The following is a 26,325-nucleotide window of genomic DNA, read 5'->3' on the forward strand; positions in this document are numbered from 1 at the left end:
ATAAATTGTTGTGTAACGCTAGTTTTTTTATTTATTTGATAAATTTCTTTTTCACCTCTTACCACCAATTTAATAATTATTTAATAATTATTATAATGTCGATCATATTTCTTATTCTTACTCTGCCATCGATATCGATTCTCTCGTTTGCTCTCAATTATGTTTTGCACCTCAGACGAATAAAAATATCGTGTTTTACATTGTCAAGAGGAAAGTCTGTTAGTATTGTATATTACTTATTCCGATGCAAGGAATAACTCTCCAGTGCCACCAACTTTCTTATCTAATAAAAGGAACACACGCTCTCGAGCCGTATTTGTTTCCTTATTTATTTTCTTTTGCGATAGAATCTATTTTCCAATTTAGGTCATACTTTCCCAGCCTTGATGCCCATATCTCTGTTCATATGCACGCGCGTGTACCGTCATATGCAGAACCTTTTGCATTAATGAGTGTATGTTACATTAGCTAACATTCGGGAATAGTCCATTATGCCGGTTTTGTTTCCTTGTATCATATCGTTTGGCTTGCATCCTTACTTCGTGATTATGGATGAACATTTTATTCCACCACTTTCAGCACCTTACCGATGGCAATTGTTTTATCTATAATCGTATTAATATTATTTACTAATATATCATTTCAGAATATTCACAATTTATTGAAATGAGTACAATTGTTTAAACCAACAAAATAAAATATATTATATACATACTTTCATCTCTAAGTGTAAATCTTCCCATTTGGGCAAATAATTTGAATCTTTCCAGACATATAACTCCTGCACATTCAATTCTCATAATTGCCACTTGATCTTGCTTAACGAACCTTGGTCTTGTTTTGCTTTTATCACCAGTTTTCTTATCTACCAAACAGATCAATGCCTTCACCGTCACTTCTTCTGCAGCGCAATGAATGTGCATTACCGCGCTATATCCAGCACAAATAATGCTCTTATGTTCCAGAATAACAACTTGAGCATCAAAAACTTTTCCAGTTTTAATAGGATTGTTACTGTCACATAAAACAAATCCAGGACTCACGTCTTCTTCTTCAATGCCTTTCAATTTGATTTTAACATTTTCTCCAGGTCCAACCGACGTAACTTCTTCATCATCTGACCATAATTGATCAACTGTTACTGCCGTCTAAAATCCAATTTATGTGATTTTAGTAAGTACTACATTATGAAAAAACCGAATATTAGCAAGTACAGTAATAAAGAACATATTTCTTACCCTGTTCGGCATAACCAATAGCGATTGGCCTTTCTTGGCTTCTCCAGCTTCAACTTTTCCCATAACGACCGTTCCCATATCTTTATATTTATCAACAATTGGCATAATAAAGGGTCCATTACTTTTACGATTAAGCGAAGGTAAGGAATCAATAAAAGGTATGAATGGAGGACCGCTATACCAATTACATAAATGTTCAGGTATAGGATCCTTAAGACCAATACCAAGTTGACCAGATACTGGCATAAATGTAAGATCCTTTGCAGGATTAAAGCCTAATTTTCGGAGATATGGCAGTATCTTATCTCTGAAATAATACGTTTTTAAGTAGATTTGTTTCCTTTAACAATATAATAAAAAACTTGTTACTTGATAAATGAAACGATAATATACCTGCATTCGTTATATCTTCCTTCATCCCATTCTACTGTTGGATCATCCATTTTATTCACTAACACCACCAAATGTTTAACTCCTGCAGTTTTAGCCAACATAGCATGTTCTCGCGTTTGACCACCTCTATCAAAACCTGTTTCAAATTCACCTTTTCTCGCAGATATAACCAAAACTGCTAGATCAGCTTGCGCCGCTCCACCGATCATATTGGGTACAAAGCTTTTATGTCCAGGAGCATCTAATATTGTAAAATGTTTTCTTTCAGTTTCGAAGTACGCTCTACCAACTTCTACTGTTTTTCCCTTCTCTCTTTCTTCTTGATTCGTATCCAAAGCCCAACTTAAGTACCACGTTTCTCTGCTTCGTTCTTTCGCTTCTCTTTCATATTTTTCTAAAGTACGTTTATCCACCATTCCCGTAAGTGCCATAATCTGACCACCAATTGTAGATTTCCCTGCATCTAGAATTAACAATAATATGCAATTTTATTATACAAGAAAATTAGAATATATCTCATCTTTCATAATAATAATTCATATTACATACCTACGTGACCTATAAAAACAACATTGACATGTTCTTTTTTGCTTTTAGTATCTTCTGCAACTTTAACTGGCTTTTTTTTAGGTACTTTAACAACCATTTCTTCATCCTCTTCATTATCAGCCTAGATGAAAAAAACAAAGTTATTGATAAGTTAATAATAGAAATATATATAGTCTACAATATATTATGATTATATAAATATTTGTACGTTATAAAAATTTCAGGATGTTACTAATACAAGATATAAATGTTTCATTTACTTCTTCATTTTCTGGAGTTAACAAAGGATCACCGTCTACGGCTGCTTCTTCCCAAGAATCTGCAGGTTGATGTTCAGGACTTGTATTTATTGGATCCGTAACATTTGGAGGTGGTGCCCCTCCTCCAGCAGGTGGTTCCTCCACTCTACTGCCAATTGGATCAGGTAGAATCGTAGGAGTAGAATTTCCTGTGTAGAAGAACAATTTTTTATTATATTGTTTTCTTCTAATTAGAACAATTTATATCATCAATCATCACTATTTACGGACACTTGCATTTACACCTTACTAATAGGGATCAGACGTTTGCTCTCTAAAGTCTTGTTCTGCTGCTGCTTAGATCTGTAGTAAAGAATAAGACAAACAGCCAGTACAGCAAGCTGACGGGTAGGTATGTTGATAGGAAAGGGAATACTTCTTCCAATGACCAGAACCAAAGTAGATTGAAGTAATGTTTAGAGAACAAATGTCCCTACCCTACTTAATAATAATTTTATTCATTACTATCATGAATAAGTCGATATACTTTAAGAACTGTTTAACTATGCGAACAATATAAATCATCTATTGTTCTTCAATAACAATGAAAAATGTAAATATTGCAATTTTGGAAAGAATAACTTATATAAAGCTTTAGTTGTCTTTTAAATATTTCTCATACGCATATAGGAAAGAACTGTGTAAGTTTTGTATCATGTCGAAGTCTAAAGTAATGCTACAGTAGACGTATGAATCAACAATCTTTACAATCAAATTGTTTAATATTTAAATATACATTATACATTCAATTTTAATGTTAAATCTACATAAAAATAAATATAAATAAATCGATAACAAATCAGATAAATTAAAATCAAATCTAGAATGTATTATGAACAATATTATACCTACTTTTTACGTTGTGAGCCATTTAAATTTAACGATAAACTGTTAACTGTATATAAAAATAATATGAATTTGAGTTTATAATCTTGGAACGTGCAAGGATTATGAAAATGATAGAAAGTTACTATAATGATAACAGGAGATATACCAGAGGGTTAGTCATTGATACGCGGTAAAAGTAGGGCCTTAAGTTAACAGGAAATAGTCCACATATGTTTGTAAATAATGTCTCAGATTGATCTAGATAAAATAAATTAAATAATAATAAATATTTGACTAACCATGATGTATTTCAGAAGGAATAGATGTGGTTACAGTGTTCAACACAGCAGTCACAGTACAAGGACTGACTGCTGTGGAACTATTCTGCGTTGAAGAATTTATGCAGAAAGAAGGCACGAATTCCGCAGCATTCACATTTAAAGTTGAAAATTTGCTCTCGATGGACTTATCCTGAGCGGGCGCGATGTCTCCGTTGTCTGCCTGCTGTTCCCATGAATCTGGTGCTATACTGTTCGCCATATTTATCAATGTTTCGGCACACCCAAGTAGTGTCGTTATTCAATGTATGACACAAAGCACGCGATATTACTCGTAGGATTCCGATTCAATCGCAAATGCAATCGGGTAAGGTTTAAAAAAATAGTTATTTCTAGTATCCGAACGCACTGTACACGCGTATCGGTACTCCGCGTGCGACCCCCGTGGTCGGTTTCGTTGCTGTACTTCGCCGGAACCACAATAATCAAAATATCAACTTCCCCTTCTCCTACCCTATATATATCTTTTTAAATAAAATATGAATTATTCATATGAATTGTTAAGAAATTTAAGAGAATAAGTTTATAAATAATTTCAGAATAACAAACGACGACCTAATTTTAAAACCTCATTTTACAAAAATGTTTCTAGCATGGCAAATCCCGTATATGATATGATTCACCTTCGCACCATTCACAATCTCATGCAACACTGAAAATACTTCAAATGAAAAATTCTCATTGGACAAAAATTGTACATTCCTTCTGACTACACCAATCAACTAATTTCAATTCGTGAAGCTTTTTAATGATATGATTTGTATTTCATATGACTATGTAGTTGCACGATTTGTGATTGGTTGTAGAAAATTTTAATCTCTTATTGTTACATGTGAACAAAATTTATAAAATTTTAGTTTAAAATTAATTAGAATTGTTTATTACAAATATAAATAGTGCAATTCAATATTATTTCTTATCTATTGAGCAAAGGAATATTAAGGAAGTTATGTAATAAGTTAATTATTAAAGGGGGAAATAAGTGTAGAAGCCTTAAAAAATTCAATTTTTTTCATAAATCGATTGTAGAACTATTTAAAAATATACTCTGAAATTTTCAAAACAAAATTCCAAGCCGTTTAAAAGTTATAAGCATTTGAGTGAGTGTCCCTCGGTCGAACGATTGGAGCGCGTGGTATGTAGTACGTAGTGATTGAACAGGTAGTCATTCATGAACGATTTGAAAAGTATTGGAAAGAAAGATGAAGTTAACAGATGTTCTTTTGTTTCTTTTAACAATAGAAACCTTGGATAGAAATTTCAAGAAGTAATTAGTGACCCTATGACGAAGTATAAGTTTTAAAATCAGTTTCAAACCGACCTTCATCGCATGAGTTTCGTTTATACATAAAATGTCTAGGTATCCGAGGAACGAGCATGGTATTTTAATTCACAGTAGTAGACCTCGTAAGAGATCATTTCACGGAAATCAGTATACAAATAGTGATTCAAAAAAGTATGGTAAAAATGAAGAAAAAAGTAGTAGTGCAAAAAAACTTTCGAATACAATACGCAGCAGCTGATATCTCCATTATTTTTCGAGGAAAATGTTTGAAAATTTCAGAATATACTTTTGAATATATATGTATAAAATGACCCCAAGATATAAAGAAAATATATATATATTCCTTATGTGTTACAAAAATTCATGAAAATTACTAAAAATACGCAGTCCTACACCTACTTCCCCCCTTAATACTATATTTCAAATCTTTTATAATTAAAATTTGATTTATATAAATAATTTTACACAATAAGATCTGTATAATAAATATTACAATTTGTAATTGTCTTATATAGAAAAATCAATTGTGTGTGTGAGGCATAAATTCAAATAATATTTCAATTTTCTTTTTTCTTTTTTATCGGGTGATTTTTATGACTTGAATAAATTTCCCGCAATATTTGATTACATGTATACATTACATACAATGGTATCTTTCCCCCGCTCTCAGTAAAAATAACAATCATCGATAAAATTAGGTTTTGAAGAATTTCAATATAAGTAATGTTATTTATTTAATAATTTTATACTTTTGAATTTTATTTTAAATGTATTAAAAGAAACGAAAGAAAAAAGAAATCATGACAATTGATTCTGTTAAATTCATAAAATATAGGATTTAAAATTTAAAAGATAGGTAGTATAATAGTATTGTCATTAATCAACTTTATTTTGGAATGCATTATAAATGGAAGTTTATTATTGTATACACGTGGATATTAAAATAAGTCACAACCGCATTTACATTACACAGAATATCTATGTATGTGTATTTTTATAAATTTTTATAATGGTGTATACTTTCATTATTTTCCAATGTAGGAAGACAATGATTTTTAAATGGTTATACATTCCTTGTCTTTTTTTAAAACATTTTAACGATTTTAACGAAACATTCAAAATATGTCTTTAATCGATATAAGAAAAAGCAATACATATAAATAATCATTATGTTTATACACAGAAATTGAAAAATGAATATTTTTAGTAAATTATACAGAGGCTGTTCCATTTAATTTACATATTTATAATGTTTTTTCTGCCTTTGATGACATGAAAAATTTGAAAATACTATTTTTATAGCATATTAATTTTGTTAAATATACATATATATATATATATATATATATGTGTATGTGTGTGTTTAATATATTATTAAAAAAATATATGAAATATAGTTCAAGAAAAATAAATCATCACAAAATTCTGACAAATATCTTAAAAATAATTCTAACAGTTAAAATATTTAACTTTTTTAATATAAACGATTTTTTTAAATACTTTTTTTGTAATTAACAACATTAACAAGAAATATTTAAATATTCACATAAAGCGGAACACCTTGCATAAATACAATGTCATATATATATATACTTTTAATCTGTTTTATAAATATTTGACTATTCTGTGCTTAAAAATTTATAATTATTGTACTTTGTAACTATAAGAGAAGAATCTCGTACTAACGTTATTGCTAAAAATACATTGGAAATATTTTTTGAACAGTTATATTGATATATTATAATAATGGCATTTATATTTCATAAAATAACATTGTCAAAAGTACTTTTGACAGCAGTGATCTCAAAGATATGTCTGCTCATTTAAAAATACTTTATTATTATTAATTTCAATATTTAACAATCTGAGTTTATTTTTTGTGGCAAAAACAAGAATTTCTTTTGTGGCTCTTTTTAACATGATGAAATCCTATTTTCTATAAGGGTTTTCAATTTTGTACAAAACAGTTGTCTAAAAAGCTCATAACATTTGTATACCGTTAAATTTTTCATCTTTTTATATACATTGTAAAATTGTAAACTATGTGTATAAAATTCGCATAGAATTGCCAACATTAACGTGCATAATATCTATTTAATATTATATCTATATTGTTATTTCCTTGTTGGTTTGTCGTTTTTTTTTTTACAAAAAGAAGTGTATAAAAACTAAGAAATAAAATGTTGAAAGTGCTTCTAAAATATTTTGCTTCTTCAAAAGCAAAGAAGCTCTTACCTTATCTATACAAAAGGGTATGTATGTATGCATTAGAACTACATTTGGACCCTGCTTGCTATACTTCTATTTACTTTTTATAAATGTAAGTATTGCTCCCTTGAAGACATTTATGGCAAATGTTTAAAGAAAGAGAATTAGTATATCAACAACAACATTATTACAGTACCTTCTGTGTTATAGCAATGTCTATTTTAATTATCGTTAACTTTTTTAAACCTTGGAGTTTTTTTTCTGTATCTTATATCTTTCATATATAATTGTCATCGTTCGTATTAATGATAACGAATTGTCACGTCTCTTGTAGAACTTTTTCATTATATTCCTGTTCTGGTCTAATAAATTCAAGGTCACTTCCATCGTCTGAACTAGATCCATTATCCTCGTCAAAATATGGTTTAGTAATTCTTAATTTTTCTTCATATTTTAAAATAGATTCTATAATATAATTCATGATATTTAAAAAGTCAAATGTGTCGATTATAGAATAAAGGAATAATTGGTAGTTTATATTATTGAATAAAGATGTTGAGATCAATGCATTAACTTACCAGTCAATGGCCTTCTGAATATTTCAATTTCCTTCTCATCATCTTCAAAGAAACTTTTACCATCATTAAGTAAACTAAATGCGTAATTTCTTCTATAGTTTTTTTCGGAATTTTGTGTAGATTGACATATTGCACAAATACAAATGCCACAAACAACCATAGCTAGACAAACGGTTCCTACAAACCACCATAGTTTAATGTTTTATTTTTTGATATATTATATCACTTTCTTACCAGTGATTATAATGAAGACCAATCTCGGAAATCCAAAAATACTTTCGTCGCGTCTTAATTTAAAAGTTAAATTAGTAAACTTATTTATATCTGGTACTGAAACTAATCTTGTTTGTTGTATATATCCAGATGCAGTAGCAGTGATATTATGACTTCCAGGAGATAATAAAATCCAATATGCTCCTATTGTTCCACTTTTGACTTGATGAACAGAATCGTCATAGGATAAAACAGCATTCTCAATAGGTTCATTATTTTCACTAATAATGTATCCTTGAACACCCTTAGATATTTCTTTTATCATAGCTAATAAACTATCTTTATTATCCTGCCAAACACTCATTGAATCATCTGTATTACAACAACCAATATAAACGTCCATGATTAAAGTACTTGTATTCAAATATATGTAATCTAATAAGGAATCTCCTTTTATTCCTGCAATTCCTTTACCACCGTGTATTACAGCATTATTCGTGATGTTTAATTTTGTATCACATTTTGCAGTATTATGTGGGCTATACCTTGTATAAGCAGATGCTAAGGCTTTAAGTATTTGGTCATCCTCACTTTCATAAATATCTTTATCTATTCTATTGTATTGACTTCCATATGGTATTTCAATATGTCGAGAACCAATATTTAAATTTACTATTAAGAGAGAATTAATTTGCTTGAACCAATCAATAATCATAGTTGCTTCATTGCTTAATTCACGATTGATAGGGAATGATATTTCATTACTAATATATGGCGTACAAGAATCATTCTTGACTAAATCTGGATATAAATCAGGAACAATAAATATTGATAGCTTGTCTAAATAACTTGTAATAATATCATTGTTCTTATAATTATCTAATAGATAAGAAGCAAATTGTAAAAGTACTTTAGATGTTACTGGTTTTCCATAAGAAAGTCCAGCTGAGAAAATGATAGAAGGTCGTACTGTTTGTTTTTCCTTTGATTTAGCACTTATTTCTAATGATAGAATCTGATTGCCTTTTTTTGTTTTACCGATATCATGTAAAGTTGATAATTGTGGATATTTAATATTTAAATTATCCAAAATATGATTTATAACGCTCAATTGTTCACCTAGCTTATTTTGTTTGTATTCTACTTCTTCTGGTTTTAACTTTCTCATTTGAACATTTATATCCGTTATACTCCGTTCATCAACATGAACTTTCAAAGTTTTTAAAGCGTAATCTGTACAGAAGAATGTTAATGTATACTCTCCAGGAATGAGTATTATTTTAAAATAAGCCATATTTCGTGATAACTGATAGGTTTTAGTTCCAATATTAACAACAGCTTCTCTAACAGGAATTCCATGATCATCTGTAATAATTGCTCGAATACCACTTGTAAGATCTTGAATAAGTCGCATTAATGGCCTTAAAGTTCCTCTCCAAATAATTGGTATAGTATCTGCAGCTGGATACTTGCAGCATGATAAATTGATATTAATCTGTAAATAATTAGTAAGAAAAGAATTATTAATTATATGATAATACAAGTTGTGGAAATCATTTCAAATGAACTTTGCAAATATTTAAATTTTATCATCAAATAATTTCTACTTACAACGGGTATATTGTATTCTCCTTGGATATATTTAGCTATATCTCTTTCTTTGTTAGTCCTAAGACTGCAAGCTTCTTTGTGCATAGTTTGATCATAATTTTCTGCCAATGTTTTATACACATTTAATTCATCTTTTGAATAACTAAAAATTTGTAAAAAAAAATTAATATATATTCAAAATACTACTTATTATTAAATTATATCATTGTTATAGTATAATCTTTTTTAATACCTCACACCAAATGATCCACCTCCTAATATAATAATTACATCATAAGCTTCATTTAATAACATTTTTCTAAATGCTTTTGTAATAATATCCATATTTGTAGTTTTATTGATATTCTGTGAAAGTAATTTCTCTCCAACCTCATCTTTAACTATAGGATTGCAATCATTTGGAATGTTATCAAAGCCCGGATCTACACCTGGTATAAAATGTAAAACTGCATTATTTAGTATTCTCGTAATTGATGGATCGCCAATGTTGTTTCCCATAAGAATATGGGTTGCTAAACGTAGTAAAATTTCTCTTCCCGCTGGTTGTGATGCAAATAAACCTCCAACCAAGGCAATATGGAATTTGTTTTCTTCTGGTGCTCCCATCTGCAAAATCAATAATTGTATATTACGATAATGATATTCATTATAATTGTAGAATAAATATATTAAGAAATGTACTCACATTTTTAGTAATTTTTAAAGAATGAATTGCCATGCTAACTAATGAATCTCCAGCTCTAAATTCAGCAACATCTGGTTGATGATTTTCTAATTGACTAAATCTGGCACTTAACTCAGAATTTGTTAAATAGCCATTCTTTAAATTACCAAATATACCAAAATCATATGCAGATGACCTATATCAACAAATACATATATCACAAATAATATTAAACTAAATTATTTTAAATAATTAAAACATTTTTATATACAATAAACTTACCAATCTTGTGGATTATCTCGCATTAGAGTAAAATCTAAAGTTACTTCTGAATCTTCAGGATTATCACCTTCCAATACAGTTATATTTTGTGTAAGAGTTTCATATCCAGGAGCACTTACTGTAATATTGTAATCTCCGGGTACTAAAAGACGCCAGTAATCACCACTTTCTGCAGTATATATATCATGCTTAATTCCTTCTACAGATATCTTTGCGTGAGATACAGGACTGCCGATAGGAGAGCGAACTAAACCATGTACACCTTTACGTGACTGCAATTTTATCGACAAATATTGATTATATAAATAAGTTAATTATATTAAAAATATATTAGTATAATCTCACCATTTCAATAAATTTTAAAAGAGGTTCTCTGTTTAGCAACCAATATTTAGGTAAATCAGTAGCATTTGGAAACTTAGTACATCCCACTTCTAAAGTTAATTCGAAGTCATTGCTATGAAGATAATTGTAATCTTGCATGCCACCTGATACAGGATACCATGCTGCACCATTAGTAATTCCGTCCGGAAATCGTTCCTCTAGTAAATTTTTAATACCCATTGTTTTACTTGTTACTGGTGGGCAAGGTTCACCAAGATGCATTTGAGGATGAGCTTTTGAATATGTCAGTGCTAACATTTTGAATACATCATTGTCAGGACTTGGATTTGGAAGATTAGAATCAGGTTCTGGTCCATTATCATATGGATAATTGGCAACTAAAGCACCCCCATGAAGATTTGCAGAGAGTACAAATGGTATTTTTGCTATCCAATTCATTACTGCTTTAGTTTCAGGTTGCTGTTCCTTATTAAGCTAGAATAGATATTTCATATTTATTGTTACACGAAATAAAAAACATATTTGAAAGAACATGTGATTTAGAGGCCACGATATACCAATTCAATAAATAATGAAACTTACTTCATTCGTTTCATAAAGATCAGGGAAGTTTCTATTCAAGTCCACACCTTTCGCATTAGCTCTTCCTTTTATACCAAATACATCACCTACTTTTGATATCTCATATCCATCAGGATTCATACTTGGTAATATATGTAATCTGATTGTACTAACTATTCGAGTTACTCTCTTATCTCTTCCATAATTTTCACACAAATATTTCAATAACAATAATAAAAGCTCTCTTCCAACAACTTCATTTCCATGCATATTTGCAATATATTTGACTTCTGGTTTACTCAAACTATGCTTTCCAGGATCTTTTGTAATTTCCATAACGTAAAGTTGTCGATTTTCGACTGAACGGCCAATACTATAGAGACGTGTAATATTTGGATAATTTTCATTGAGTTCTTTTAAATATTTTTCCATTGCAACATAATTATGATGTTTAAATTCTGTATGATGTAAGAAACCATATTCGTCAGTTGTTCTTGTAATTTCCTTTACTTCCTCCAGATTTGCTATAGCTATGTATAAATGTGTACATAAAACACATTATGTTCAAATATATATATATATATATATAAAATTATACATACACAAATTATAAGCATATTTTATATAAAATAATAATTAGATAATTTTTATTGAATTATCAAGTATCAAATAAATAGAACGATCTTAAGATATGAATATATTTTAATATAATCTAGAATAAATCTTAAATTATTTATATAAAATATATAAAATTATGTAAAAAAAAACAATTACTTAAAATTTATCTATATATGATATAAAACACAAGGTATAGAGAATATAATCTAAAAAATGATAAAAGAAGAAGATATATATGTATATAAACATAACATAATGTGTTCAAGGTAAAATTATAAGGAATAGGCTGGTGTGAATATTGAAGAATTGACTCGTTATTTGAGACAAATACAATAGTTTATTTTTTGTCTGTGTATTACAGTCTGAACACATTAAATCATATGTAGCAATGTAAATGAAACTGTAATGACTTTGTAAAAATACATTCGTCTCTAGACATTCATAAAATTCATATGAAAAAATTGTCATGTTACAAACACCTTAAAATATATTATATTAATTTCCGAATTTAATTTTATACGCTGAAATAAACAGATCTCTTCCTTTACGAAATAATACAAAACATATTATAACAATCTTATAGCGTAAATAAAATTTTAAATTTTGTTCATGTATGCACACATGTGTGTTTAAATAGAATTGAAACAATATTTCATTTCTACCATGTATTCGATAAAGTTGATAATTAATAATAAAATAAAAATATTAAAAATTGTTCACTTGTTATGTAATAACAACATATTATATAAAGTGTAAAAGAAAAACTAGGAAGTGTGGTCATAGATTGAAAAGATGTAACGTATTTAATAACCGCGCATTATATAACAAAAATGAGATATTATATTTTGCATAACTACATATATATCTCGTAAATTATATAATTTTGAATATAATCAAAAGTTTATACTATATAAATATATATAAATCATTTTTTTAAAATATTTTTTCTTTCCAATTCCATTTTTCTATTTGTTTTAATAGATCCTTTTCTCCATACCTTGTGCTTATGTCTTTTGAATTTTACGATATAAGTTACCATGTTATATATTCTACTAAATGTGTTTACATTTGTTCTTTTAAATTGATCTTGATTCAATAAAAATCATCAACGTGTAAATAAACTTAAATGCGATATAAATTGAAGGCTGTAAAATAAAAAGCATATAAAAATAATAATAAATTGTAAACTTGAACGTAAAATTTAACGTAATACTTAATATAATAACTAGTTGGTCTCAAAATATTAAAAATATATAACAAGTTAACAAATAAAAAAGTGATTACATTTAATTTTTTTAAATTTAATTAAAATAAGTAAAAAAAATTAAAATATTTGCTTAAGTTAGAAAAATGTTAATACTCGTCATCATCGTAAGACATAATGACTTTATAAAGTGCAGGTTTACGACTAAGAAGTGGTAGGACTTGTGGATAATCTGTTTCACGTTTACCTTGTTCACCAAATGATCGTCGTATCAATGTAAAGTTAACGATCGTTGGGTTACTCTGTCTTACAGTTACATTTATTGGTTCACTTGGCCTATATCTGCAATTATAAAAAATGAGAAACATAAGTATTAGAATTTCATATGTATGTATACATGATTTTTAATAAATTATTAAAAACAGCAATATGTTCTGAAAATCACGTTGTTTAAAATTTGATCTATATTGTATAGCAATAGATACCAGATTTTTAATACAATTACATATAGAAATTATTATAATAATTAATATGATCTTACCCCCATGCAGTTGCATAAACAGAATAAGTACCAGGCAGTAGTAAACGCCAATATTCTCCACGATTTGTAGTTGTAACATTATGATCTATTCCATGAATTACAATTCTAGCATCTTCAACAGGTTGTCCTTCTGTATCTCTAACCAGACCTACAATTAAAATTTGGATTATTAGATTCTTTAATAGATATAAATAGGACAATCATAAACCTTTTATTCCAATATGAACTTGTTCCAAATATTTAATAAGAGATTCTTTATTATATTGCCAATGGCCTGGCATCGCTGAAGCGGGAGGATATTTGCAACAACTTAGTTCAAATGTTATTTCAAATGCATTAGAACGGGCATAATTATAGTCCTGCATACCACCAACAACCTCATACCTAATAAGATAAGAAATAAAATAATAATGAAAAGCAGATAAAGATATTTAAACAGTTAAGTCACTTACCAATATGCTCCGTTTGTTACACCTCCTGGAAATTTTTCAGGTGGACAAGCATTACCAGCTGCCATACGTGGATGGTTATCTGCGTACGTATGAGCCAAATGTTTAAATAACTCATTATCTGGACTTATACTCTCAATACAGCAGGATTTGGGAATACTGTTAATATCATAATGTATAAAATTAATTATATCTATATAAATATTGATTAAATGTCAAATAACAGAAAATATAAAATTCCCCAAAATAATTAAGTTCATTCCTTTTCAATATATGTATGTGTATTATGAAACATTTAAAATTATAGTATTAAAGTAGTTAAATCGTAGTTACCCAGAGTCATATGGATAACTAGCAACTACAGCACCCCCATGTAAATTACCAGATAAAACAAATGGTTCATTAGCAATCCATGTCATCATAGCAATTGTCTCATCTTGTCGTCCTTGTAATATGTTAATGCCTATCTTAATATTATTATCAAATTGGTCTGGAAAATCACGATTTAAGTCAACATGATTAGCATTTTCTCTACCAGAATAATCTTGTTTGGAGTCACATTTTCCTTCCTAAAATATAAATAGTTAAATTATTGCAAAATTTACATAGCAAAAAAAAATTTTAAAGCTTAGTAATAAATTAGTAAGAAAGAAAATACCTGTGACTTTTCAAAACCATCAGGATTTAGAGATGGCATAAGGAAAATATCGGTTCTATTAACGAGTCGTGTAATTCTATCATCTTTCCCGTAGTTATGCAAAAGATATTGAGAAAGATATACTAACAATTCTCTACCCACAGATTCATCACCATGCATATTAGCAACGTATTTCACCATTGGTTCACCAAGTGATCTTTCCTGTACATTTTCGGATATTTCCAGGACTAACAATTCTCTACCTTCAACCGATTTTCCTATAGAGAATACTCGAGCTAAATTCGGATATAATCTCGTTAAGTTATTGAACAAAGTCAGCAAATCGTCATAGTGAGTGTAACGTAAATTGACAAATTCTTCGTTTCGTCCATTTGTGGGATTTAATACAAGTCCATTGAGCGATACGGTAAAGGTGGCAGTAATAATAAAAAGTACGATACCGCGTAAATCCATCTTTTCGGTTGAAACTTGTGCAAAACCATAAAAGCTATTCCACCATCTCAACAAGACATCCTGGTACGCAGTACAATTCTGTATATGACACTGATGACGTCTGCACGTTGACAGTGTGGGCGGGGAAAGCCATGGAAAGCTGAAAGTTCTCAGGAGTGGGGGATCGCGGGAATAACCTCAGTTTGCTGTCGTCACACTTTCCTACTCTTTGAATCGATCGATTCGAGTATTGAATAGATCGAACGCAAGCATTTGCGTCATAATTCAGATGTTATATGCATAGTAGCAGTATAAATATTTGTTAATTCATTGATCGTTATATACAATTAGAGCTTCTTTGAAATAATAATACAAGTTTTTACTTACGGATAATAATATTTATAAGAAATATTCATTATGGATAATACTGAGAAAGAAGATAAAAAGTAAGATAATTCAATTTACTTTATTAATATTCGTTATTTATAATCACTCTGTAAATATTAATAATACTGTAAATTTTTTTAGATAAATTATGTTAGAAACATCTTTATATTATATCTTAATATATTTGTAATCAAATATGAATTGAAGAATTGTAACCTATATAATTGTTATAATTGTAGGTATGGTTTAATTATATCTAAAAAACAACTTTCTACACCCAAAGCAACAAATGTATTTGGGGATGATGATTCTTCCGATGAAGATGATGGCACCGATTGGGTTAGAAAAGCTCTCAAAGCAGAAAGTGAAAAAAATAAAATGAAAAAACAAACCAAGCTTAGCATGCAAAAGGCATTAAAAGAAGATCCAACTATTTATCAGTATGATGAAGTATACGATGACATAGGAGCGAAAAACCAAGTTAAGACAGTTAAAGTTCAAGAAAGAAAACCAAAATATGTACATAATTTTTTAAAGGCTGCAGAACGAAGAAAAAAAGAACAAGAACATAGAATAGAGAGGATGGTACAAAAAGAAAGAGAGGCTGAAGGAACAATGTATGCGGATAAAGAAAGTTTTGTAACATCTGCATATAGAGCTAAATTAGAAGAATTCAAGAAAATGGAAGAAGAAGAGGCTAATATGAGTAGATTAGAAAGTATTGGCGATGTTACAAAACAACAAGATATGTCTGGATTTTATAGGCATTTATATAGACAAACCATTGATAGTACAGAAGAAGTTGAAAAAATTTCAGAAAAAAATGGAAGTGATGATGTTACTTCAGAAGTAAAAAATATTATTAATGATGAATCTACCACAGGGACAGATGAGAAAAGCGATGAAAAATGTAATATTAAAAAAAGTAAAAAATCTAGACAGTATAGACAAAGAGTCATTGAAACATATGAAAGTGATAATGAATCAAAAATAGAGCCTGAAACTTGTAATACAAAAAAAAGTATTATTAATACAGAAGATAAAAGTACCGATATCTCTGATGTTAAGGAACCAGATAGAAAGAAACAAAAATGTGAAATACAAGATAGTCAATCTGATTCTTTATCTAATTCGATACTTTCAGGTGAAAATAAAGATAATATAAAAGATCTTAAAAATATATCACAAAAAGTTGATGATAAAAAGATCGATGATAAGGAAAATCAAGAGAATCAAGTTGAAATTGTTCAAAAAAAAGAGAGATCTTCAATTTGGTTAAAAAGAACAGTTGGTCCTGTATTTGAAGCAGCTTTACAACGATATTATGCTAGAAAAGCTCTACGAAATGCAGGAGCACAATAAGACATTGTTATATTGAATTTTATAAAAGTTTATATATATATATACATTTTTTTTCTTGTAAATATTTATTAATATAAATTTATACTTAATAAATTAATGATAGATAAACCATAAATAGACGAAATAAATAATTTTTACTTAGAAAAATTCATTATATTCACTTGTATAAAATCTATAGTTCTAAATTTGTACCGACAAATAAAATTACTTAATAAATATTTATTGTTAATAATCAGTCGATTTCTCTGAATTATATAAGGCATTCCAGGATATGTTGTCCAACATATACATTTAACAAAAAAAAAGGATGTGATCCTTACATGTACATAATTATATAAATACTTTTATAAATAAAAACGTTTACAATGGCTTTCGTCTCCTCTGAAAAGTTCTATTAATAATACATTGCTTTTTAAAGTATTAAATTTAATTATGTAATTTATTATCATTAACTAACTGTAATGTTTTTTGGTGGCATATGACCAGTATCTCCTAGACAAACCATCGTTACTCTTCCATTAGGATATATCATCAACCAAGTAATGCTTCCATGATTTAAAGACATACGCATCCAAGCTTCTGGAGGAAATTGTAAGGCTCTGAAAATTACAAAAATGTATATACCCAAATTATAATTTAAAAATTCTACAAATCGAATCTTTCTAATTTAGTAAGGCCTTCGATTCAAAATATTTTAGTTCAAATACATGTTTACTTTATACTTTATAAATCAATTTAAAATTGTCTTCAATTTCATATTTTTCGCAAAACCCATTATGTTTTGTGTTATAGAAAAATTATAACATAAGATTTAATATATATATATATATAAAATGTCCATAATATTTACCTGCATACAAAATATCTAATAACATTTGCATGACAAACAAGAATAGTAACGGTATCTTGTTGTTGTTGAGGGTCTGCTCGATGGAAATATTTTCTGAATGCTGCTTCTATTCTAGGTCCATCCTGGAAAAACTAAAATGTTTTATAAAATTTTATCATTAGTTGCATATATTGCAAATTACTGATTATTAAAAAATTATAATAATATACATATATGTATCACTAATGTGGTTTATACATACATGTCGTTCTGACATCCAATTGCCTATTGGTGGTTCAGGTGGAACAGGTGCACCTTCAGCTAAAAGACTATCGTCTTGAGTTGGTACATTCGGAAGACTCATTTCTATTATTTTAGAAGTTTCTTGTGCTCTTGTCAGTGTTGATCTTACTATTAAAGAATAAGCTACATCTAACTCTGCTAATCTTTTTCCAGTTATTTCGGCCTGACGTCGACCTATGTAAATATAAATTTAGAATAGTCATAAATGTGTGTATATACCAGTATATTATAAAAAATATCATAGAATTTAAACAAATATATACAGAGTGTTCAGTAATTGGTGAAAAAATAAAAAACATAGAATAAAATTATTTCATATGAAGGTTGGTTTTTGAGAACATTGATATCTTACTATTCTACATTTATATTCAAAGTCGATTTTCTCGGAAACGAAGCTTTACACACATGAAGAAATGTTATTTTATATTTTTAACTTTTTTTCATATAGAATCACCTTCTTTCCGGTTGTATCACCAGTTATCAAACACACTGTATAGAATGAAACAAATAATTCTTAACAACTGACCAAGCTCAGTAAGAACTTTTTCTGAATCTGATTTTCCCGCAGTATTATATTGTCCATGTCGAATAAGTATCAAATGCCTTATATGTTTGGATCTTTTAGCTGCAAATTCTTCATTGTATTTATTTTCATCTACTTCATTAATTATTTTCACAGGTTTCACTAAACTTTTCGGATCTCGCCTGTAACATAAAAATAGCATCCATTAATATAAAAAGTAGCAAAAGAAAAAAATGTAAACAATGTGAAAGTATAAAATACTTGTCCCAGTTATGATCCCATTTTACAGAAGGTGTGAAATTTGTTGTCCACGAGTTTAATACATAAGAGGATTCACAATCACTATACTTATTATAATAAAATAATGCTGTACCACCTAAAGCACCTAAACTTAGTATAGTCCATTTTTTAAATCGTAAAAAGACTGACATTATTTAAATTAATGTAATAAAACCTTTTAAAATTCAACCTTACTATTAGGAAGCGGAAAAATGTGTATAATGTCATATATGAATATAAGTCAACATAGTGTTAAAAAGTTCACTATAAATATGTAAAAAGTTTCAACATAATTTGAAAAAATAATGGCAAAAATATAAATATAAATATAAATAACTATTAACAATATTCAATAATAGGTCCTTTATCTTTAATCTCGAGATTAGATAAGTATTCTGAATGGATAATAGTTAAGATAAAAAGTATTTAAACAAGTTAGTAATTTTGGGGATTTTATAAAATCCCTAAGGCACATTTTCATTGCTCAAAATTTGAACTTACAATTAACAAACTTTATTTACTTTAAACAAAATAGCGCAAATGAGCGAAACAAAATACAGTTTGTATGATAGTCTATGAATTTCGTATTTTTATAGCAGCTAAATTACATAATTGTTTAAGAAAACATAACTTTGCGTAATTGCATTCTTTTTGTGCCTAGGACCACTTTTTTAAGAGCATTGAATGCTTCTAAGTGAGAAGGCACTTTTTCAAAAGTATTTCCACAGTGTACTGTCATCGATTTGCGTCTAGGAACTGATTTTTTACGTCGAGAAATTAAAGTTGTCTTTTGTACCAATGCTTTTTGTATTAGGCTCTTATTATTTTCATTGTAGATATTTTTTAATTCATATCCTTCATCAATGATAAATTTATTAAAATTAAATTTCAATGTTCCTGTAGGAATCTTATCTGTTGAAACTTTGTTTCCACCAACAACCATTTTTCGGATACCATGACGCAGCTTGAATTTGGCTAACCAACCATTACTCGCTTTAAAATTAGAATTTCCTTTTAGTTTATTGTTAAACTCAAGAGCTTTTTCTCATATGAGTGGACCAGTTATAGGCACACACTTTTTTTCTACATTGTAAAATCCATTGGTAAACAGCACTGTCTAATTGTGTATTTTCCGGCAGTTTTAAGCTTTTTCTACTGACATCCGACGATTTTTTCTTTCTCAAATAATTAAAAATCGCTGCTTTGTTATTTTTTATTCCAGTGATGGTAACTTTCGCGACACTATATTTTTTGGCCAAGTTTGTTGCACAGCTACCATTTTTTAATTTTTTAATTATTTTATATTTTGTTTCAATAGGTAGAACTACACGCTTTTTACGCTTTAAAGACATTGTTGCATCACTGTGAACGTGTTGATACTAAATTACAACGATTTACTACGTATGTAATGTTCTTCTTTCATCTTTGCAATATAAAAGATATTTTCATTTGATCAGAACATTGTGTAGAATACATATACTCGACACATAAGAATATTGTTTGAACAGAATGTTCCGATAATCGGGGCTTTACCATGCAAGATTCAATTGCCGTTTTATTGATGTCAGATAAAAATAATTATACATTATATCTTATACAAAAATAGTAACATTTTTAAATTATATATATCATATAATTTATATTTTCAATTTAATACTCTTAGCTTATATCATTGTATTACAATAATATGAATATATTTTTATTTAATAATGACAATCCATTAGAAGATTACCAGCTTGATCTTTAAGTCTTACTCTACCATTAGAATAACGTGTCTCTTGTATACCATCTGGATAAATCAATTTAACTGTACCATCAGGATATTCTCGTCTCTAGAAAAAAAAAAATTTATTTCTATGTTTAATTTTATTTTTAACAGGACTCACAACAAATTATTAATATTAAATAAAGTGTTTAATTTATATTGTAAGTTTCTTCTTTTATTATTATTACTTTATGATCTTTTGTATGTATTTCTCGTTGTCCATTAGGTAGAATAACAACTTTTTCTCCATTTGCAAAGGTTTCTGCAATTGTTCCATCAGGCAATTCCCATTTTTCATATCCATCTACTTGTATTATTTGTGTCGAACGATCTGGAAATGATATTTCAACCATGCCATTTTGCGAACGCTTTTCCACTTGACCACTGCACAAAATATTGATTTAACTTATAACAATAATTCTTATTTCTTATTGTGTAATATAAGTTTTTATAAATATATATTACAACATACTTTGGAAATTCTAAAATTTCAAGCCCATCTGGCATTGTTGTATGCCATGTCCGTGTTGACGCATAAAAATATTTCACTTTTCCATCATTTTGCGTTTCACGGACATCACCATTATAATATAACATTTTTGTTATACCTTTATCAGGAAAAACTTTTTTTACATTACCATTTGGATACCAAAATTCTGTACATCCATTAGGATGTTCAATACACTGCACTTGTTGTTCATTAGTTCTAAGTTCTTTCGGGGAAACAGTTTTTTCTTGCATATGTAATAATTCTTTAGATGAAATGGAAGCTAATGGCAATTTTTGAGAAGTTATTAGTATATCATTATCATCTTCATAATTTTGTGTACATTTTTTATTCGTACATTTATCTTTATCAATCTGTGACCTGTTATTTTGATTTTCATTTTCTTTTTTATCTTGATTCTTTTTACTACCATTTGTTTCACATTTTAATTTATTTACATCTGATGTAGCATCCTTCAATAAATTTTTATATAAATCACGTTTTTTTGTAATATTTTGCATGCATTGTTCATACTGTTTAGGAATATCGGTATTATTATCCTTATTACTATTATAATTATGATCTTCATTATTATGACTATTTATTGCATAGTCTTTTTCTTCTATATATTCATGTTCCGAATTTAGAGCATCCAACATTGTTTTCAACATTTTGTCATCATCTTCTAACGAAGAATCATTTTTTATCATTTCTTTTGTTTCTTCACTAAGCTGTTTATTAATTTGATGCAAGGCTTTTGTGTTAGAAAATTTACTTACTTTCTTTTTAGTTTTAAGATTATTTGTTTTTGTTTTTGTTAATCTTTCTACTTCTTCCTTTAATTGTATATTTTCCAATTTTAATATTCTCATTTGACTTCTGTGTCTGGCTTGTGTCGCATTCCATTTACTTTCTTTGCTTTTAAACTCAATTTGTGCTTTTTCTAACTGCTCTTTTAACTCTTGAATTTGTTGCCTTTCTATTTTATTTTGATGAGCCTTTTCTTGAAAATCGCGTAATCTGGATTCAAGTGCAGCCTTTTCACGTATTAATTTTCTTTTTTCCTCCTGCATACGATCTTCCATTTTTTTTTTATCATTTTCTAATATTAATTCTTTTTCTTTTATTTGTTTTAAAAAACATCGATGGTCTTCTTGCAATTTTTGACGTTGCAAAGACAAAGCTGTATTTTCTTTGCGGAAAATATCTATTTCTTTTTCTAGTTCTAATAAACGATTTTTTAAAAGTTCAGATTTAAAAACAGTTTCCTGCGTTTCTTTTATTTCATGTTGATTCATCTCCTCTTTCTTTATCTCATGTGTATATGTATCGATGAATTCGCAGATTTCACTTGTGTTTTCATCTGTTTTAAGTGTTCCACATTCTATTGATTGCATATTTGTTTCGGAGGAATCCGATAATTCGCTACAATCACTCCAAGCTTTCTCATCGTTATAGTTTTTCTGAGATAAAGATTCGCTAGATACGCTAGAAGTATCAGTTAATCCGATAGTTTTATATTCATTATATTCAGAAAATCTAACGTGTAAACTTACATCTACTTCATTAGAATAGATAGAATTTTGAGCGTCACAATTCGTTTCGTCGTGTACATGTTGTTCTACGTGACTTTGGATGAACATTTGATCAGCTTTTCTGTTTTTTAATGAAGCATTAGTTACACCTTGTTTTTTCAATATTTGTATATTTTCTGTATTCTCATGTGAATTATTTCTGGGGATGGTTTCCCAAAAAGAATTAACATCAAATTCAGATTTTTGAATTGGTGATATTGCTTTAGAACTAGTCAATTGATGTCTTCTAGGACTAGCTTTGTAAACAATATTTTGTTGTATTGAATTGTTCAGATTATCTTCTGTATCTCTAATTTTTTGCCTTATCTTAAAAGGCGTTGATTGTTGTAGAAATGCAACTACAGTACTCGAAGTTGAACACAAACTAGAATTTTCAGCTTTTTCTTCTAAAAGTTCAAATATTCTTACTTCTTCCATTTCTCTTTCCGTTTTCAAATCAATATCAGAACTGTTTATTTCAATAATGCTTGAATTTATATTTGATTCAATATTTGATAATACAGCCTCGTTTCTTCCAGAATAAGCTTTACGTGGAGGAGGAATATTCTTTAAATTTAATTTTTGTTGAGCCATCTTAGTAATAGCAGTACATTTCCTTGAAGGAACATTTGCTGATAACTTATGCTTATTCTTATTTTTTATACTATCATTTTTGCTACTTGAGGGATTTATTTGTTTATTAGTAACTTGTTTACTTGATACAGGAGTATTACAAGATTTAATATTAATTGGAATGTTTTTTGACGTTTCAGTCATTCTAAATCTAGCTAAGCCTTGTCCTTTTTTTAAAAATGGTCTTTTAATCTGATTTTCCATTTTATCATTTAATTCCTTGTTAAGTATAGGTTCATATTCTTCCAACTTCTCTTCTAGTAGAGTTTGAAAATCTTTCTTTAGAGATGGAACTGGAATATCGTCAATTAAAAAACTTTTATCTTCATCTATTGTTTTGCTATCAGGTGGTAATGGTTCTATTCCTTCTAGTAAATTGTCAATCAGATGAATTTGTTTTTTTTCAGATGTTATATATATATTTTTATTACTCGAATCATTTATGGCACCATTTTTATCGTCGTCTATTTGATATTTGAGTTTACTTAAATTTTGTTTATTAACAACATTTGAAGATTTATTCAATTCGGTTGGAGAGTGTTTTTCTTGAAAAGATTCATCAACGGAACTCGTATTAAAATTAGTAAATGAAGATCTATAATCAGACTTATTTATCTCACTATTATCATTCACAGATTGTTCTTGATTACTATTTTCTGTACGATCAGTTGTATTCATACTTGAGCATGCATCTTCGTGCCAGCTACTTTCACATAATGTTCTATTATCTAGTCCTATTTCCTGAATAGGTAGTCTTAAAGCTTTATACATGCGTAACTGCTCCTGAGTTAATTTCTCTCTCTGTTCTTGTTGCTGTCTTATAAGACGTTCCTGTTGTTCGATCTGCCATTGTCTTAGCTTTTGTAAACGTTCAACCAATGATGCTTCTAAATCCATTATTTGTCATAATATTTCATAGTAGATTAAAACACATTATTTAGAAAGTTATATTATCAATTATAATGAAAATAACTTATCAAAATGGCACTTAAATATACTAAATAAATATATATAGATATTAATAATACAAGTATTATACAAATTATATAGTTTCTTGTTTAAAAAAATTATTATGATATAGAATAAATTATAATCAAATATTCAACAAGTGTGACAAGCACGGTTATGTCTTTACTATCACATGTCATGTATTTGATATTTAAACAAATATTATGTTTCAAACACTTTTATTTTACGAAAAATAAAATAATAGATAAACTTTGTTAAGTATGATACATAAATTAAATACTAATACAAAACATAACGTTAACCTCCATCAATTCGAATAATCATGGTTTAATTTTAAATACTTTATAGTTCTTTAAATTACCGTCAGATTTCTCTGAAAGCAATGCGATCAACTGCAATTTCAGATCTAACATTCAAATTACTAAACAACTTAAAAATAAAACAAATCTAGTTGGTATTGATATATCATTAAAGAAATACAAAAATTATATTAAAAACATATATATTCATATGCATATTTGTTTTTATATTTATATTTATATTGTAAGAATAATTTATGTACAAGAAATATGCAGATTATATTAATATAATTACAACATTACGAATTAAATTAAATTGATAATAAATTCATTAAAAGTGTTGGTCGAAAATTTACATAAAATAATTAATTATATTATTGATTCATTGAACTTGGAGATGAACTTGAAAGTTGGTGCACATTATTGGAAGGCACAGAGTTCGTGGAACTTAAATTTTCTTGCTTAAAGGTCATTGCAGGGTTTAAATTGATATTAAGTACAGCAGTTGATGCTGGGTTCTGCATATCTAGTTGGCTTTGAGCAATATCCTGCAAAGCCGCTTGAATTCGTTGAAGTAAGGCTTCTCCTTGTCTTACTACTTCTTCAAGTTGTTTACCAGCTTCTTGGTTTTCTTGTTCTAAACGACTTAAACTAGCTACTTGAAGTTCTTGTGATGCCTCTTCGCTTGGAAGACTTTCTATTAATGTATCAATATCCTTCGCACATCTTGCTATTAAAGTTGCAAACAATGCTGCGTAATCTAAAAATATATAGATATATAGATATAGATAAAATTGATAAATATGCGCAGTATCAAAATATGTAATTCAAAATAATATAACTTTGTTTTACCTTCTTGTGATTGATGAGGTTGCGGAGTACCAATTCTATCAAAACCAGGAAATTTGCTTGGCGTAGAATATTGTTGCAAGATACCAACACTATTACAAAAGTGTTCTGCTTGCTATAAATATAAATGTGTAAATGTTAATAAAACTATCAATAATTATTGTTGATTAATAATTAAAAATTAATTCTTAACCTTACCTGATTTATTGTATCTTGCAATTGTGTTAAACGATCAGCCATAATGATCAAATTTATAAATAAAGATTCAAAAGCAGTTAAGTTTTTAATAAAATTAATAGCTTGTCCAATTGTAACATTTTTTATTCACTTACGATACAAGTCTGTTCATAATATTGAATTTGTCAACTATTTTATTAAAATATATTCATATAAATTTTGTAATTGAATAAACGTCGTATTATTTGTTAATTTCGTCTGTTTAATTTTTTTTATACTGAATCAACATAATTTTTTATATAGTATTAAATTGTTACTAATAATTTTTATATAAATCATGCATTGTTATCAACACTAGCACGTTTTAAGCAAATGAATGGAAAGTCCTTGGAACTATTATTATTTTATAGCAACATAATAGAAAATGGTCTGAGAAAAAGAGATGTGTTATAAGGCTTCGATAAAATTGCACTTAATGCAATTTTCCTTACTAACTTCTGTATATACTACTATATACTACTGAGAACTTCAGCTCAACTAATACCAATTTTATTGGGTTAGACTTGTCCCTAAGGTCTTCGTTGCCAATAGTGAA

The 26,325-nt window shown here is 28.2% G+C and overlaps 7 protein-coding genes and 1 long non-coding RNA gene across 11 annotated transcripts; 2 read left to right on the forward strand and 6 right to left on the reverse strand.

Annotated features, from left to right (window-relative positions):
• Nucleotides 1-121: 121 nt before the first annotated feature.
• LOC122519745 (eukaryotic peptide chain release factor GTP-binding subunit ERF3A) lies at nucleotides 122-4,243 on the reverse strand. Its single transcript, XM_043639414.1, has 7 exons — nucleotides 3,607-4,243; nucleotides 2,441-2,628; nucleotides 2,181-2,301; nucleotides 1,632-2,094; nucleotides 1,239-1,545; nucleotides 716-1,148; nucleotides 122-605 (listed from the first exon to the last, which is right to left on the reverse strand). The coding sequence occupies exons 1-7, from the start codon at nucleotides 3,845-3,847 to the stop codon at nucleotides 562-564; spliced, it is 1,797 nt and encodes a 598-aa protein (XP_043495349.1). The 5' UTR covers nucleotides 3,848-4,243; the 3' UTR covers nucleotides 122-561.
• A 290-nt stretch (nucleotides 4,244-4,533) lies between these two features.
• On the forward strand, nucleotides 4,534-5,113 carry LOC122519205. Its single transcript, XR_006304274.1, has 2 exons — nucleotides 4,534-4,806; nucleotides 4,888-5,113. It is a non-coding gene; the product is annotated as an uncharacterized LOC122519205 (long non-coding RNA).
• A 2,287-nt stretch (nucleotides 5,114-7,400) lies between these two features.
• LOC122520066 (carboxypeptidase D-like) lies at nucleotides 7,401-15,424 on the reverse strand. Of its 2 annotated transcripts, XM_043639981.1 has the most exons (15): nucleotides 14,863-15,424; nucleotides 14,538-14,773; nucleotides 14,208-14,363; nucleotides 13,964-14,139; nucleotides 13,756-13,903; nucleotides 13,462-13,556; nucleotides 11,414-11,922; nucleotides 10,832-11,305; nucleotides 10,487-10,758; nucleotides 10,226-10,400; nucleotides 9,773-10,146; nucleotides 9,541-9,682; nucleotides 7,951-9,424; nucleotides 7,717-7,893; nucleotides 7,401-7,603 (listed from the first exon to the last, which is right to left on the reverse strand). In XM_043639981.1, exons 1-15 carry the CDS (start codon nucleotides 15,313-15,315, stop codon nucleotides 7,458-7,460), a joined length of 5,007 nt encoding a protein of 1,668 aa, XP_043495916.1. In that variant the 5' UTR covers nucleotides 15,316-15,424; the 3' UTR covers nucleotides 7,401-7,457. The 2 variants fall into 2 exon arrangements, with proteins under 2 accessions (XP_043495916.1, XP_043495917.1); XM_043639982.1 differs by lacking the exons at nucleotides 7,401-7,603; nucleotides 7,717-7,893 and having other exon boundaries at nucleotides 8,639-8,730; nucleotides 8,840-9,424; nucleotides 14,863-15,423.
• A 135-nt stretch (nucleotides 15,425-15,559) lies between these two features.
• On the forward strand, nucleotides 15,560-17,125 carry LOC122520068 (nuclear speckle splicing regulatory protein 1). The gene is made up of 2 exons (XM_043639984.1): nucleotides 15,560-15,740; nucleotides 15,921-17,125. Exons 1-2 carry the CDS (start codon nucleotides 15,712-15,714, stop codon nucleotides 17,041-17,043), a joined length of 1,152 nt encoding a protein of 383 aa, XP_043495919.1. The 5' UTR covers nucleotides 15,560-15,711; the 3' UTR covers nucleotides 17,044-17,125.
• A 33-nt stretch (nucleotides 17,126-17,158) lies between these two features.
• Nucleotides 17,159-19,364, reverse strand: LOC122520071 (serine/threonine-protein phosphatase Pgam5, mitochondrial-like). 3 transcript variants are annotated; one of them, XM_043640000.1, is made up of 6 exons: nucleotides 18,960-19,364; nucleotides 18,702-18,880; nucleotides 18,135-18,349; nucleotides 17,894-18,015; nucleotides 17,501-17,642; nucleotides 17,159-17,434 (listed from the first exon to the last, which is right to left on the reverse strand). In XM_043640000.1, exons 1-6 carry the CDS (start codon nucleotides 19,127-19,129, stop codon nucleotides 17,360-17,362), a joined length of 903 nt encoding a protein of 300 aa, XP_043495935.1. In that variant the 5' UTR covers nucleotides 19,130-19,364; the 3' UTR covers nucleotides 17,159-17,359. The 3 variants fall into 3 exon arrangements, with proteins under 3 accessions (XP_043495935.1, XP_043495936.1, XP_043495934.1); XM_043640001.1 differs by having other exon boundaries at nucleotides 17,159-17,424; nucleotides 17,894-18,024; XM_043639999.1 differs by having other exon boundaries at nucleotides 17,894-18,024.
• Nucleotides 19,365-19,451: 87 nt separating this feature from the next.
• LOC122520073 (jerky protein homolog-like) lies at nucleotides 19,452-20,618 on the reverse strand. The gene is given in 2 exon segments (XM_043640002.1): nucleotides 19,452-20,053; nucleotides 20,055-20,618. Coding segments are annotated over 2 exon segments (735 nt in total). The 5' UTR covers nucleotides 20,330-20,618; the 3' UTR covers nucleotides 19,452-19,593.
• On the reverse strand, nucleotides 20,616-24,437 carry LOC122520067 (centromere protein J). The gene is made up of 3 exons (XM_043639983.1): nucleotides 21,215-24,437; nucleotides 20,931-21,126; nucleotides 20,616-20,809 (listed from the first exon to the last, which is right to left on the reverse strand). The coding sequence occupies exons 1-3, from the start codon at nucleotides 24,331-24,333 to the stop codon at nucleotides 20,681-20,683; spliced, it is 3,444 nt and encodes a 1,147-aa protein (XP_043495918.1). The 5' UTR covers nucleotides 24,334-24,437; the 3' UTR covers nucleotides 20,616-20,680.
• A 582-nt stretch (nucleotides 24,438-25,019) lies between these two features.
• On the reverse strand, nucleotides 25,020-25,837 carry LOC122520075 (mediator of RNA polymerase II transcription subunit 21). The gene is made up of 3 exons (XM_043640004.1): nucleotides 25,752-25,837; nucleotides 25,557-25,668; nucleotides 25,020-25,464 (listed from the first exon to the last, which is right to left on the reverse strand). Exons 1-3 carry the CDS (start codon nucleotides 25,791-25,793, stop codon nucleotides 25,079-25,081), a joined length of 540 nt encoding a protein of 179 aa, XP_043495939.1. The 5' UTR covers nucleotides 25,794-25,837; the 3' UTR covers nucleotides 25,020-25,078.
• Nucleotides 25,838-26,325: the final 488 nt, after the last annotated feature.

The sequence above is a fragment of the Polistes fuscatus genome, unplaced genomic scaffold, assembly GCF_010416935.1.
Source record: "Polistes fuscatus isolate 324 unplaced genomic scaffold, CU_Pfus_HIC Scaffold3, whole genome shotgun sequence".
NCBI lineage: Eukaryota > Metazoa > Arthropoda > Insecta > Hymenoptera > Vespidae > Polistes > Polistes fuscatus.

Excerpts from the sequence above, each read along its gene's own strand:
- LOC122520068 (XM_043639984.1), top strand. The coding sequence starts at position 15,712 with ATGGATAATACTGAGAAAGAAGATAAAAA. Across the intron at positions 15,741-15,920 it reads ACTGAGAAAGAAGATAAAAA|GTATGGTTTAATTATATCTA; the intron begins GTAAGATAATTC and ends TTATAATTGTAG.
- LOC122520066 (XM_043639981.1), bottom strand. The coding sequence starts at position 15,315 with ATGGATTTACGCGGTATCGTACTTTTTATTATTACTGCCACCTTTACC. Across the intron at positions 11,923-13,461 it reads ACGATCATTTGGTGAACAAG|CTATAGCAAATCTGGAGGAA; the intron begins GTAAACGTGAAA and ends ATTTATACATAG. Across the intron at positions 7,604-7,716 it reads ATTCAGAAGGCCATTGACTG|AATCTATTTTAAAATATGAA; the intron begins GTAAGTTAATGC and ends ATTATATTATAG.
- LOC122520075 (XM_043640004.1), bottom strand. The coding sequence starts at position 25,793 with ATGGCTGATCGTTTAACACAATTGCAAGATACAATAAATCAG. Across the intron at positions 25,669-25,751 it reads TGCAAGATACAATAAATCAG|CAAGCAGAACACTTTTGTAA; the intron begins GTAAGGTTAAGA and ends TTATATTTATAG. Across the intron at positions 25,465-25,556 it reads ACCTCATCAATCACAAGAAG|ATTACGCAGCATTGTTTGCA; the intron begins GTAAAACAAAGT and ends ATATATTTTTAG.
- LOC122520071 (XM_043639999.1), bottom strand. The coding sequence starts at position 19,129 with ATGTCAGTCTTTTTACGATTTAAAAAATGGACTATACTAAGTTTAGGT. Across the intron at positions 18,881-18,959 it reads TGGGATCATAACTGGGACAA|GCGAGATCCGAAAAGTTTAG; the intron begins GTATTTTATACT and ends TTTATGTTACAG. Across the intron at positions 18,350-18,701 it reads AAAAGTTCTTACTGAGCTTG|GTCGACGTCAGGCCGAAATA; the intron begins GTCAGTTGTTAA and ends ATATTTACATAG.
- LOC122520067 (XM_043639983.1), bottom strand. The coding sequence starts at position 24,333 with ATGGATTTAGAAGCATCATTGGTTGAACGTTTACAAAAGCTAAGACAA. Across the intron at positions 21,127-21,214 it reads GAAATTTTAGAATTTCCAAA|TGGTCAAGTGGAAAAGCGTT; the intron begins GTATGTTGTAAT and ends TATTTTGTGCAG. Across the intron at positions 20,810-20,930 it reads TACATACAAAAGATCATAAA|AGACGAGAATATCCTGATGG; the intron begins GTAATAATAATA and ends TTTTTTTTCTAG.
- LOC122519745 (XM_043639414.1), bottom strand. The coding sequence starts at position 3,847 with ATGGCGAACAGTATAGCACCAGATTCATGGGAACAGCAGGCAGACAAC. Across the intron at positions 2,302-2,440 it reads TAACTCCAGAAAATGAAGAA|GCTGATAATGAAGAGGATGA; the intron begins GTAAATGAAACA and ends TTTTTCATCTAG. Across the intron at positions 2,095-2,180 it reads TGTTTTTATAGGTCACGTAG|ATGCAGGGAAATCTACAATT; the intron begins GTATGTAATATG and ends TGTTAATTCTAG.